Source organism: Chiloscyllium punctatum, chromosome 9 (assembly GCF_047496795.1).
Source record: "Chiloscyllium punctatum isolate Juve2018m chromosome 9, sChiPun1.3, whole genome shotgun sequence".
NCBI classification, from domain to species: Eukaryota; Metazoa; Chordata; class Chondrichthyes; order Orectolobiformes; family Hemiscylliidae; genus Chiloscyllium; species Chiloscyllium punctatum.
In genome coordinates, this window is record NC_092747.1 from 61,357,177 (window position 1) to 61,370,994 (window position 13,818).

At 39.0% G+C, this 13,818-nt stretch overlaps 1 protein-coding gene across 11 annotated transcripts in view; it reads right to left on the reverse strand.

The window, feature by feature from the left end:
- tenm4 (teneurin transmembrane protein 4) overlaps positions 1–13,818 on the reverse strand; it is a 658,797-nt gene that overhangs the window by 181,390 nt on the left and 463,589 nt on the right. For all 11 annotated transcript variants that reach the window (XM_072577672.1, XM_072577680.1, XM_072577676.1 and 8 more), the window contains 3 exons: positions 10,272–10,486; positions 7,135–7,345; positions 3,439–3,540 (listed from right to left, as the gene is read on the reverse strand). In XM_072577672.1, coding sequence (XP_072433773.1) covers positions 3,439–3,540; positions 7,135–7,345; positions 10,272–10,486 — 528 coding nt within the window. The remainder of the gene's footprint in view (positions 1–3,438; positions 3,541–7,134; positions 7,346–10,271; positions 10,487–13,818) is intronic.

Sequence of the window (13,818 nt, forward strand, 5' to 3'; positions counted from 1 at the left end):
GAATCCCATCAAATACTCAAATCGTTATGGAAACAACTGTTTGTACTCATAGTCCCACATTAAAGCCAGTTCTTTGCCTTGAAAGCATATGGGGATGTTGATCAATGGTATGGGTGCCTCACAATGATAGGCTCCACAACAGTCAAGCTATAATACGATTGTGGTAACCAGGAGGAAGTGAGGACTGCAGATACTGGAGATCAGAGTCAAAAATTGTGGCGCTGAAAAGGCACTGCAGATCTGATGAAGGGTTTATGCTCAATACTTCAAATTTCCTGCTCCTTGAATGCTGCCTGATCTGCTGTGCTTTTTCAGTGCCACACTTTTTGACCATAATGGTAATCTTCAGCTTCCAGGTTGTCTCAATAAATATTCATTGAGATTCCAAGCAGTGTTTTTTCAACTGTGATACACAGCAGGCTGAGCTTCATTTTCAAAATCAAAAGAGCAGGGGTTTTACATGACTTGACAGCTCCATAGACCTTAACTTCATATCTACTTCTAGATATCCACAAATAGGTATCTGACCTCTCCAAAAGAGTACATGACTTCTCCAAAGGAACTGCAATAGGTTTTGACATTGTCCTCAAATTTATAAAGACGTCAAGTAATGTTTCAGAAACCTGGGTGGTGGCATTTGCTTTTGAGTCAAAGTAGCTGCACTTTTGAATATGCTACTGCTTCTGTGAATTGCAGATGTTTGAAGCTCCTCCCACTCCCCCATGAATTTGATTCAGGGCTTTGGGACTTTTTTTTTTATTAAGTTGTGGAGTCCTTTTCACTCGCTAAAATTCAGGCCTTTGTGTTCTCCTCACAAGCTAACTATCTTTGTTCATCAGTAAATTTAGCTACAATATACTCAATTATTTCATTCAAGTTATTAAACCAGCATGTGAATAATTGACAGTCCAGCAATGAGGTTAAAAACAATGACTGCAGATGCTGGAAACCAGATTCTGGATTAGTGGTGCCAGAAGAGCACAGCAGTTCAGGCAGCATCTGATCCTGGTGATACTCTACTGGTTACAAGTTGTCAGTCTGAAAAGTCACCATTTATCCTGGCACTGTTCCCTATTCAGTAGCCAATTCTTTCCCAAAGTGAATGTATTAATACAAACCATGAGCTGTTGTCTTGTGAAGTAAACTTTTATGTGGCACATTATTAAATGCTTTGGAAATTCATGTGCAGGATCCCTTCATTCAGCCTGTGACATTCTAAAAAAAAATCTAACAAATTTGTCAAGCATGAAAGCCTTTAATTATGTTTTTGTACAATCCCCCTATTCTTGACCCTACACCCTTTGTTGGTATAAATATTTTCTAACCAAGCTGTTCAGCGATGTTACAACACAGCTCTGGAGCAGGTAGAACTTAGAATCATACAATTCCTACAGTGTGGAAACAGGCCATTTGGCCCAAAGAGTCCACACAGACCCATTCCCCTACCCAATATTCTACATTTTCCTTGACTAATGCACCCAACCTCCACATCTCTGAACACTATGGGCAATTCAGCATGGCCAATTCACTAATCTGCATATCTTTGGACTGTGGGAGGAAACCCATGTGGACACGGGGAGAATGTGCAAATTCCACATAGACAGTCACCCAAGGCTGGAATGGAACCCGGGTCACTGGTGCAGTGAGGCTGCAGTGCCAACCACTGAGTCACCATGCCGCCCAGGCATCCTGATTCAGAGGTAGCGACTTTACCATTCTGCCACACAAATCTTTATTGCTGGTGAATTCTTATATTTGTACCCCCTGTCCTTTCATAGAACATTAAAACATAGAATATTACAGCGCAGTACAGGCCCTTCAGCCCTCGATGTTGCGCCAACCTGTCATACCAATCTGAAGCCCATCTAACCTACACTATTCCATGTACGTCCATATGTTTGTCCAATGACGACTTAAATGCACTTAAAGTTGGCGAATCTACTACCGTTGCAGGCAAAGCATTCCATACCCTTACTATTCTGTGAGTAAAGAAACTAGCTCTGACATTTGTCCTATATCTGAAACCCCTCAGTTTAAAGCTATGCCCCCTCGTGCTCGCCGTCACCATACTTGGAAAAACCTCTTCCTGTCCACCCTCTCTATCCCTCTGATTACTGTGGGAGGAAACCCTCTGTCTTGCCATAATGTGTGTTGCTACCTGCACTATTTCCTGCTCCTGTCTCATTAAGTTTTTAAATTTGTCCTCACATGAGCTCTCTCTCATACTATTTCATTTAGTATCCTTGCTACTTAGAAAGTTATACAAATCATTAGGATACGAGTCCAGTCTGATATGTGGGCCAATAGAACACATCCATCTTTCTCCAGTGTCCCATGAACTGAAACTCATTTCTCCTACCCCAATATTTGATCCATATATCCAACTCTGATCTTATTTACCTTATGACAGCCTCGTGTGATTCAGAAAGTAATCCAGAAATTAATGCCTTTGCAATTGTGTTTTAAATCTAACCAAAACTGCTCACTTACTCTTAGCAGGATCTCATTTCTTAGTCTTACTATATCATTGATACCCAATTGGACTACAACAATTGGATCCTTTCCTCTATACTCCTTTTGGAGAAGTAAATAGCTGACTATCTGTTCCTTTTAATGCAGTATACAGATAGCCTGATTATGAATGCTTTGTTGATCTCCAAGGCTCACTATTGTATTAATTCACTGGGGTTCTGTTTACAAAGGTTGAAGTGGAATGCTTGCTTTGATTGCTATCCATTATGAGATTGGAGTAAGTTATTTTTCTTTTCAACTGTTTTTTCAATGTTGTGTATTTATTTGGACAGGATTAAGAAATGTGAAGTGAGGTAAGGCTTCTGTAACTGATACAATAAGGGCAGTTTTATAGGATTATAAGAATGTTTGCTGTCAAAAGAGATTTTTATATGTGTGTTTCTTTTCAATTCATTTGAAGACATGCAATTGTTATTACATAGTTTTCTAGAGCATAGTGCATGAGTGTACATGTAGGATGCAGGAAGGTCATGGATAAAACCCTTTTAACATAATCTTCAAAACGTTCCTGAATCCTGAGGGATTGTGAGGCATGTGTCCTTGAGAAGCTAATTAGACTCCATGAAAGCTGTGGGAGGAGGCGGCTAATAATGAGATGTCTAGCTCTGCAATGGAACCAGCCAAATCAGGAGAGTAGTGTGAATTCTCACCAATCACCCCAGATTCTGATCCTGATCCTGAACCAGATATAATTGCCAGCATTGTGAATGTAGCCAGAAACGCTGGAATCAGATAACAACTGCCATTTTAAAAGCCACCCAAGTCATCTCAACTCAATGAAACCTGGCCCCTGAACTGAAAGAAATTACCAACTGCATATAAGGATATTAACTCATGGATATTTAATCAAGGTTATAATAAAACATGTTTTAACAAGTTCCTAGAGCAATGACAAGATGCTTTTACCTCGTGCACAATCTGGTCCAATGTAGCCAAGAAAACAATGGCATGTGCCCGCCATACATTCTCCATTCCCATAACAGTTGGCCGGACATTCATCTGCAGACTCTGAGAGGAATTGAAATCACAGACTGAGATTGCATTTTCCTAATGTATAATGTTTACTAAAGAGATCAACAATTTGTTAATATATTAGTATGCTGATTCATTTTTTAAAAAATGACTAATGATATGCATCAGTTTTATAGCTCCAGCATATTTTCTCTCCAACTGAGAGAAAGATCATTCAGCCTCCAATATACTTCATGAACCCCACACACATGCTGGGTGACTGACCATCAGGAAATGTACTGTTGACTCTGATGGAGCTGTTGAACAAGATGGGACTTAAATCTGTAACATTCTGGCTATTTGACAGGAGCAAGCGGGAATGATTCTCCGGTATCACTGCAGAGCCCCTGGACCATATCTACAGCTAAAAATGTTGTACAAACATGGGATCAAATTAAATTTCTTGTCTTCTTACGTGCAATAACATAGAGAATAGATAGCCACAAAAATGTTCAATAAATGCTGATCAAGAGATGGGGAGAAACAATGGCACAATGTTGTTGTCAATTATGAACAAAGGGCATTAACCCTTTGTTACACTTAGCCCACAGTCCACAAAGACTTTCTATGTATTATCACACTGGAGTTCACAATTTTTAGAACTACATTTCAGCAAGTATGCTGAAAAAGGGAATCTTGGAGTTGTGTCAATGGGGCAAGCAACAGTGCAGCTCTTCAACTAGTCACACTGGAGTGTTCTTACTTAGTCATGCAGAGTTGGAACAAGACAGTTTGAATTGCTAATGAAATGCCAAATCAGAACATCAAAGGAAGTGAAATGAAGAGAAAGAAGGGTGGGATCAATAGAGAAATAAACTATTTTTTTCTTAAATTTCCCAAAAACAGAATAAAATCTGAAGGAATATGACTCCACATTTGAAACCGTTGGTTTTCTGTGTTAAAGAGGTGGTCAGTAAATAAAATATAGTAAAGACTTAAAAATATGCACCTTGTCTGACCAGTGGGTACTGAGTGGTTATATTTTTCTCTTGGTGAGATACTGGTATTGTGAAAACTCTGAAGAAACACAGTACCTTAGACAATAAACTCTTGATTTACACATGTAACTTTGCATGTGAGGCTGTTGGAAGCTGTTGTACAATTTACTGTTTAGTAATGGTCACTGGAAATAGTTTCCTGATTATTTTTTAATCACCTACAGTACAAAATCTAGGCCAATAAAAATAAATTGAAAAGAATTCCTAACCCAAGAAAAAGTAATGATGACTAAAAACATTTATTATATTTTTCTCAGAGTTAAGGTACAACTTTTCTTTACCTATTTACAGCTTTTGCTGCCTTGTATTGCCTGGCAAAAAATGCTAAATTTAACAATCCTCATAGATTTAATTTATGGTTTGCTCAGAAAAGTATAATGAAACCCATTATTCTAACAGAATGCAGTTTTGAGAACTTAGAAAGTAGGCTAATCATTTCTCTGTGTCCCAATTCAGAAAATTGACTGGCAAGATAAAAGTTCATGTTATGCTAAATCCTGTAGATGTTACAGATACTCAATTGTCTTCTGAACCTAAGTATTTCATGTACTGTGCTTCAGAGTGAATTGTCCCATAGTGAGCTGCTGAGAGACTACCCAATGGCGGGAAGAATCTAGTTATTATGTAATGTGGCTGAATCTGCCATTGTCCATTCTGTTTATTATAAGAGGGATTAGAAAACTTCCAAAACACATGTCTTGAGATTTCCCAGTGTCACAACAACTCAACCAAGAGCATGTAAATCATGGAACAAGGTATTTCATGAACCAAGGTACATTGTGCAAGCTGTCAGGTTATCAGACAGCACTTAGAAAAGCTTATTTTTCAATATCTGGGACAACCACAGAATTTTCCCCATAATTACATTTCGTTTCAAATTTATAAAAAAGATAATAAACAAGCCAAGAGCTTCAAATCAAATATAGAATCAAAATTTAGAGTCTGTTTTTGCAAATATTTGGAAAGAAAACCCTGAATTTCAACTCAGTTCAGATATTTACATATTTTGCATTTGTTTTTGCTTTTGATAGAGTTTGTTGATAGAGACACATGCATTTTACTGAGCTGTGTTGGTCTTAATTAACATGCCTGAGAGTTAATGTAAACTGTCTCTAGTTATTGAGATGTAGTAAATTACTTTTATGTTTTTAAGAACAGCCTCTTCCACTGTGATATTTTCATGATCCATCCTCCACCACAAACTGCTGAATAGCCCCTTAGAATAGCATATGAAGGAACATTGGTGGTGCATTTTACCTGAATTACAAACCATCAGTGATTGGCACTCAGGCTACACATCATATCGTAATAATGGGCCAGCAGTGGGCAAACACTATATTGTCCTCAAGAGGCAACTGAAATTGATTCTGGGAAATGGACTGAGGAATACAGCTAGGAAATGTTATGCTACTAATTAATAAAACTAGGAAAGATTTGTTAGATATATGTCTGCTGTTAACAAACAAAATCCACAATAAGGGACTTTGGAAGCAGATATTCCTTACCAAGGATAAATAAAACTAAGAAGAATGTGCCAACAACCTGGAATTCAATCAGAGTACTGTGCTCTCAGTAATGGTCCAAATTAACTTGAATTCTTTCACATAAAATTCATTGCAAAACCTTGTAGATTTTGGCAGTCTTGTGTTTACCAATTCTATTTTATGTAATTAATAGAACTTAGTAAGAATGAACACAGTTTAAATGTAATTACAATTCAAGACAAACGCAGAATTCAGCACATGGGGGATTGGAAAGCATGCCAAAATCTTGTTTATATTTGGAACCAAATATCAGTGAGTCTTTTGTTCTCTCTCTGATTTCTCCAAAGTAGTAAATAATCAATGTTTTTATTCTACGTTTTGTCTGAATTATGATCCTTTTGGGCTTGGTATGGGTAATTTTAACTTTACATGTCCAGCTAAACTAGCACACTGACATTTCAACAATGATATCTGTTACAATAATAATCAGTTTTTATCTTTAAACCAACATGTAATTCAGAAGAACCACCTTCACTCAAATAGTAGTAAGAATATGGAAGCTACTATCATAGGGAGTGGTGTAAGTAACTACTACAGATAGATTTGAGGAGAAACTAGATAAGCATTTCGAAGCAAAGGGAACACATCGATACAATAGAGGAGTTAGATAAGAAAATATATGAAAAGGATCAAGTAGAGTACAAACATTAGCTTGGACTGGTTGGTCCCATTGTTTTGTTTCTATGCCATGTATAGAAACCTTATGAATGGGAAATGTAAAGAGATAACTGTGCTTTTCATAAATGTAAAATATTTGTATAAAGAAAATTATCAGTCATTCACATTCCATAAGGCTTAATCAGGGGATATTGCACTGAAGAACATAAGCAAGCATAAAATAGAATGGTGGAAAGTTTGAATAGTTCTAAATATACATGTCAGACAAACAAGCACTTTGAATGTGTCAGAACTTTTGTCATATTTTAAATAGTAGGAGTCCAATCACTTGTCCTCTTTGTTTGTACAAACAAACAAAGATTTATAAACGCAATTTTCAATTTTTGCAATGTTTTAAAATATCTTTTCATTTTGTGCTAGTAAGTGCTTACCTATGGCAGTGGTCATAAAGGAGACCAGCTCCATCTGTTTTCCATCATTGTAGAAGGCTAAATGCCAGATTCCAGAATCCAGATATCTAATGAATCCTGTCTCTCGATTTGTCAGAGGGATCAAGCTTCTGTGCTGGTTGTGGAGTCCCTCCAGACTTCTCACTTCCTGTGCTAGCAGGCGTCTGCCATCCAATAACTCCACAAAGCCAAACTACCAGAAACAAGTGATAAAACACACTGCTGTAATTGCTGCATGATAACCACAGTCAATACACATCAATCTCAAAATATTACCTACCCTATAGAATCAACTGCACAACATCCTATTCCTAAGAGCCAGCTAAGCAGGAACCGACAATAGCTGACTTTAGTGAGGCAATGGTTGAGGTTCTGAATCAAGACTATTCCCTTGCCCCAAATGGTCTTGTTCAGTTTTAAAACCACCTATCATTGCACCCAATTCCTCCTGACCGTAACTCCAGTTCTGCTTTGATGATGCGAGTTCACTTTCAAACTCAACATCAAAGTTTTATAGTTGAAATCAACTCAATCTTTTTCAGATTTTTTTTCCAGTATAGCGGATGCTTGCAAAGCAAAACCAAAGAGACAGTAACACAATGCTAAGCCATCTTGATGCAGTACATAGTGCGTGAAATTCCAGCACAGATGCCTGGAACTTTAAAAAATTGTGAAAACATAACAGGAAAAACACAAAACAGATTGATCCACAAATTCAAAAGAAAACACAAGTGTCCTAAAGTAGTGATATTATTTTGGACCAAATATTTAAATTTAATCTCACCCTAAAAAGCAAATAGCTTCATTAATAATTGACCCTAAAGGACCTGAGCTGAACTGAACTAACCCTAGGCACACTAAAGGTTACAGTTTCTGCATTGCACACAATGTGTCCATTTCAGCACAAATTGCCCAATTTGTTTGTCTTTTGAAGTTCTTTTTCTGCAATTAAGTTTCCATTGAAAAACTTACTTTGTTTTGAATGAGTGTAAACAGGCAATGTATTTAAATAATTATCCTTTTGAGAAAAAGTGTTCTAAAATTAAAAAAAAATCCTTCTTATATTTAAGTGTTACCTTGAATTAAAACAGCTGAAAATAGGTTCCACATAAACTGTGCCAATCCACCATCTCTGAAATCCACACTTAAAAGAATATATACTGAGACAAATGAAAAGTCATCTTTAAAACTTTTTAACAGAAGAGGTCAATGATGCTAATATTTGTGATGTCGTCTACATGAATTTTAACAAGGTTTTTTAACAGGTACTATATGGCACATAGGTCAGGACAAAAATCCATAAGGTCCAAGGGAATGTAACAATTTAGATCTTAATCAAGGTCAGTGGCAGGGTGAAAAGCAGGTGCTTTTTTTTCTCTGAACAGATAGCGGTTTCCAGTCACTTTCCATGGGCCTGGTACTTTACTTTTCATGGTATATATAATTACTTAAATGTCGGGGCCATGATTAAGAAGTACACAGGTGATGTAAAGATCACCTATGTTTCGATAGTGCAGAAGAAAACTATGGATGACAGAAAGACATTAATTAAATGATTAGGTGGCAGAAAGGTGCCAATAGAAACCAATCTGGAGAAATATGAAGTGATATATCTGGGGAAAGCAAATTCTTCTTGTTTATTCACTTGGAGGTAGAGGTCTCCAGCTGGACTTGAATTTATTGTCTGTTCGTAGTTGCCCTGGAGATGATGGTGGTCAATCGCGTTCTGAAACCACTTCAGTCCATGTGCTGTAGGTAGACCCACAATGCTGTTAGGAAGGGCATTCCAGAAATTAGACCCAGCTACACTGAAGGAACTGCCATGTATTTCCAAGTTAGGATGGTGAGTGGATTGAAGTGGAATATGCAAGTCATGGTGTTCCCACGTATCTGCTGCCTTTACGCTTCTAAATGGGAGTGGTTTTAGGTTTGGAAGGTGCTGTATGAGGATCATCAGTGAATTTCTGCAGGTAGATAGAAGACACTGCTGCTACTGCGCATTTGTAGAGGAGGGAGTGAATGTGGTGCCAATCAAGTGGGCTGCTTTGTCCTGGATGGTGCTATTGGAGCTGCACTTATCCAGGCAAGTGGGGGGTGGGTGGGGGTTGGGGTGGGAGAAATGAAGTATTCCATTATACTCCTGACTTGTACTAGGAGATGGTGGACAGGTTTTGGGGAGTCAGGAAGTGAGTTACTTGCTGCAGTAACACTAGCCTCTGACCTGCACTTGTAGTCAAGGTAATTTTACAGCCAATCCAGTTCAGTTTCTGGTCAAAGGTAATCTCCAGGATGTTGGTAGTAGGGGATTCAGCGAATTTAACACCATTGTAGGTCAAGTGGTGGTGGTTAGGTTGTCTTTTAATGCAGATGGCCATTGCCTGGCATTTGTGTGGCATAAGTGTTACTTAAATGAAGCAAAAGAATACAAAATAAATGGTCAGACACTGAGAAGTGAGGAGTAGCAGAAAGACTTGAGGGCACGTTGACAGATCTCTTAAGACACCAGGACAGTTAGAAGAAATCATTAAAAAGGCATGTGGAATACTTTCCTTTATTAGTTGAGGCACGAGAACACAACAGGGAGAATAGACTAGTCTCATTGTGAAGGCTGAGGGGAGGTTCAGGGGATTGGAGGCAGGGATGAAGAGGTGGTCTTCAGTGGCTGTCCATTTGAACTCCTTCTGCCCTTGATTAGCCCAGATTAGAGAAAATGGTGTCCCCGCCTCAACAGGGCAGGCTGCCCTAGTTTCCATGGAAATATTCATTCTTTGTGCCTGCCATTTAACAGCCTTACCTGGTGCCAAGACAAGCCTTATTGCTTAGCACTTAATTGTTGAGGTGGTGAGAAGGGGCGTGTATCTTTCTGGGGCCAACTTGCCTAATTCGGTGCCCATTTGGCCAACCTTCTTTGTCAACTCTAGAGAGTGGATAATTGCACCCTTGACTCACTAGTCCAAAAAACACTCTTGCAACTTCCTGGCAGCTTTGACGTAACTCTCTAATGGTTACATTTGGATAAAACAGGAACTTGTCATATCAACCTAAGATTAAACAGGGTGGATATGAAAAGAAATGCTGATCACTTCTTCAAATGATTACTTCAATAATTCAATCTTTACCTGTGTGTGAGATGGGGGTAGACCACGTCGACCGTAAATCCCAACCAGAGCATCCTTGCCCAGTGACACATTAAATTTCAAATACATTGGATGATCTATGAAGACTTGGGAGCGCCAGAATAAGCCAGGTGGTATCTTCTGGGTGACTCGCCGCCCAACATCAATTTCTCCTGAATCTATATAGCTATCTTCTGGGATTAAATGATCTGTTTTTCCTGTGAAAATATAGCAAACGTTTTGTACTTGCTTGCATCGTGAAGAGAAATTGACCAAACCAAAATCTGAAGGAGCCAACTTTTTAAAAGGATTCAAACTTAGAGTACTTTAGGAGAAAGTAGAGAAAGGTGGGGGGGAAGCAAAATCATAATATGCAGAGACAAAACCAAATGCAGTATTTATTACCCAGCTCTGCGTAGTCTTCTCACACCCTAAGCTTAATTTTCTCACTTTCACAAATTAGTTTGAGAATTTTTTACAGCATTCTGCAAATTGAGATTTTCAAACACCTGACACGAATTATTACTAAGAATGGACCTAGCTAATATAATGGGCTTCGATTGCTGTTTGGTTAGAAATTGGTGAAATTTTTTTCACTAAAATTTAGTGCTGTTGGATCTCACAGACAATCCTATGGCTTGCTCCCTCAAGGTTATTGATTTTGTATCACATTACTGTACACCTATGACATCCTCTTTTAATATAAAGTTCTCAGGAGGCTAACTATCTGCCATTCAGGTGAAGATTTGCCTTGACATTTCCTAAGCTTGGCACAAGAATTCTCTTTGTCATCTTATTATGTGATTCAGAGAAAAAGCATGTCTACAGCTCACTTAATGGTAACATTCAGCTCAGTTTGGCACTCTACTGTTTTGTGCTGTCAGTTATAATCAACAAAATGACTCATGTTTTTTATTGGCTTTCTTTTTAATAACTAGAAACAGGATCACACAAGACACCCTTTTAATATACCTCTGCCTTCTGATGAGGTTTGGAATGATTTTTGTTTGACTTTGGCTTGTATTGATGATTTGGTTTTCTGAATTATCACAAATGTTTCAATAACAACTCTTCAATTAAACAGTCTTCAACAAAATAACCTGGCTTTTCACAGAGCTTTACTAAGGCAGAATTACTCCCGATAATTCAAAGTTGTTTCTGGTGCTAACATTTTCTCAATACTTTGAATTATACAATACTAATAAGGCAGCAGGACTGACATTTAATCAAAAGAATAGTTAGCAAATAATTTGAATTTAGAAATGTTGAACTTAATGACATAGATCACACATTTTCAATTGAATTTTTAAAAGTGAACTGCAGATCACACTAGTTTTCAGAATTATTGATCACAAAACCATTTAAGATCACACAATTCTACAGCCCAGGCTCCAGCCTCTAGAAATTGCAACAATTTACAACATATGCAGAATCTACCAGGCCCACCTACAGTGGGGATAAAGGCAGACAGGATGATAGATGTTTGATTACATTAAAGATAATAGGTAGGGATGAGAAGCCATTGCAGGAGAGTCTCTTGTGATACTTGATAAATAAAAATAGAACACTTTTGGGCAATTTTATTTGCTGCACAAAGGAGAAGAAATATGAAGGAGGATGGTGCAAACACCTGTGGTACAGGCTGCAAAGAGGTTGAAGGACAAGGAGGTATTATGCACCATGAACTCAGGGTGACTGTATTGACTCTCTGCCAGGGAAAAAAACTGATTGGCTTGAAGAATAGTGAGAAGTAATGGAAGAAAGTCTTCCTAAAATACTGAATAACTACTCCATAATGTTGGTCTAGGTGGGACAGTGGGAGTGGAGGCCCAAATTCAGAATCTTGAAACTTTAAAGGCAGGTCAAGCTCCCCAATGACAAGTGTTGAGAAAGCCATTTTGTGTCCATTTGAATCTCAATCATGTTTACCAAAAGGCCAGCTCACCGACATCAAATTTTCCTTCCCAAGTAGATTCCGCACAAACAAGCAATATGTGCTTTCGGATTCGTGACTGCAAAAATAGAGGGGTGCAGCTGGAGAGTTTTTTTTATTCATTTGTGGGATGAGAACATTGCTGGCTAGGCCAGTGTTTCTTGCCCATCCTGAATCACCTAGAGACAATTAAGCATCAACCACAGTACCGTGGGTCTGGAGTCACATGTCAGCCAGACCAGATAAAGGATGGCAATTTCCTTCCCTTCCTTGGTGAGCCAGATAGGTTTTTTCCAAGAATCCATATTGATTCATGGTTATTATTAGACTCTTAATTCCAGATTTGTATTGAACTCAAATTCCACCATCTGTCATGGTGGGATTTAAACCCAGGTCCCCAGAACATTGCCTGAATCTTTTGGATTAACAGCGCAGCCATCATATCATTAGGCCATCACCTCCCCTGAGTAGTCTTTTTCTAGGATTTTGGAATGAGGAGTCACTGCTTTGTACACTATGGGAAGTGTTCACCTATGCCATAATGACGCAATAGTTGAGAGTGGGTTTCCACAGACCAAATCTAAGGGCAGGAGGCTAACTGAGGGAAGCATGCTAAGGGCTATTAGGCATGGGGTAAGAAGGCTGGCCAAGGGTGGAAAGGTGCAAAGATTGTGTGTGAACATAAATGGTGCAGTTACAGATGGGAAGGGCTTCACAAACAGAAACATAAAAAATAGTAGCAGGAGTAGGCCATTCAGTCCTTCTAGCCTGGTGTCTCACTCAATATGATCATGGCTGATCATCCAACTCAATAATCTGTTCTCATATTCTCCCCATACCCAATGATCACTTTAGCAGGGATGGTGGTTGAGGATTTTGCTGAAAGGGTTGGGTCAATGGTGTCAACAGTGGGGTCCAGGGAATTAAAGTGATGCTACTGGGAAGTGGTTAGAATCATGACAGTAGTAGAAGGAAATGACACACAATAGGGTGGGAGTTCCAGGTTCATGGCTAGGAAGTGGATGGTCTCATGGGGTGGGAGAATCTCGGTGAAGGCGTAGGTAACTTCGAAAATGGCAGATCTAAGGGTCAGCGTGGGCATGTGACAGTGACGGGTATGAGCTCAGGGGTGGGAAGGGAATTCAAGCACATTGGTCACAATTTTAATGGGGTCGAGTGTAATGGGGTTGAGGCTCCAGGGTGACAGAAGAGAGGTTAACACTAACATGCGTGTGGCAAAGGAAAAGGAGAGAGAAGTTTGTGGATGACTGGGGGGCAATGAAAGTGAAGTGCACCACTTTACTATACTCTGACTCAGAAATTAGTCCCTCCTGATAGTGAGCAGTCAAACTGAGAGAAAGTTGGGAAGAGTTACTGTGGTGCTGCATGGGCTGACTAAAGGAAACCCATGTATAAATGCCTTACCTAGAAGAGGACCATCCTCAGGTCTGCTCTCTCTCTGGAGAAGGCCGAAGGAGCTTTCTGTCCTGACTCAGGAATCTCCTGACATCAAGACCCTAGCAAATTGAGAACGGAAGTCAAGCTTGAGATGAAGGCCTTCCAAGGCAGGGAAGAGCTGCAGAGCAAGTGTTGAATAGATGCCTACCATTTATTCAC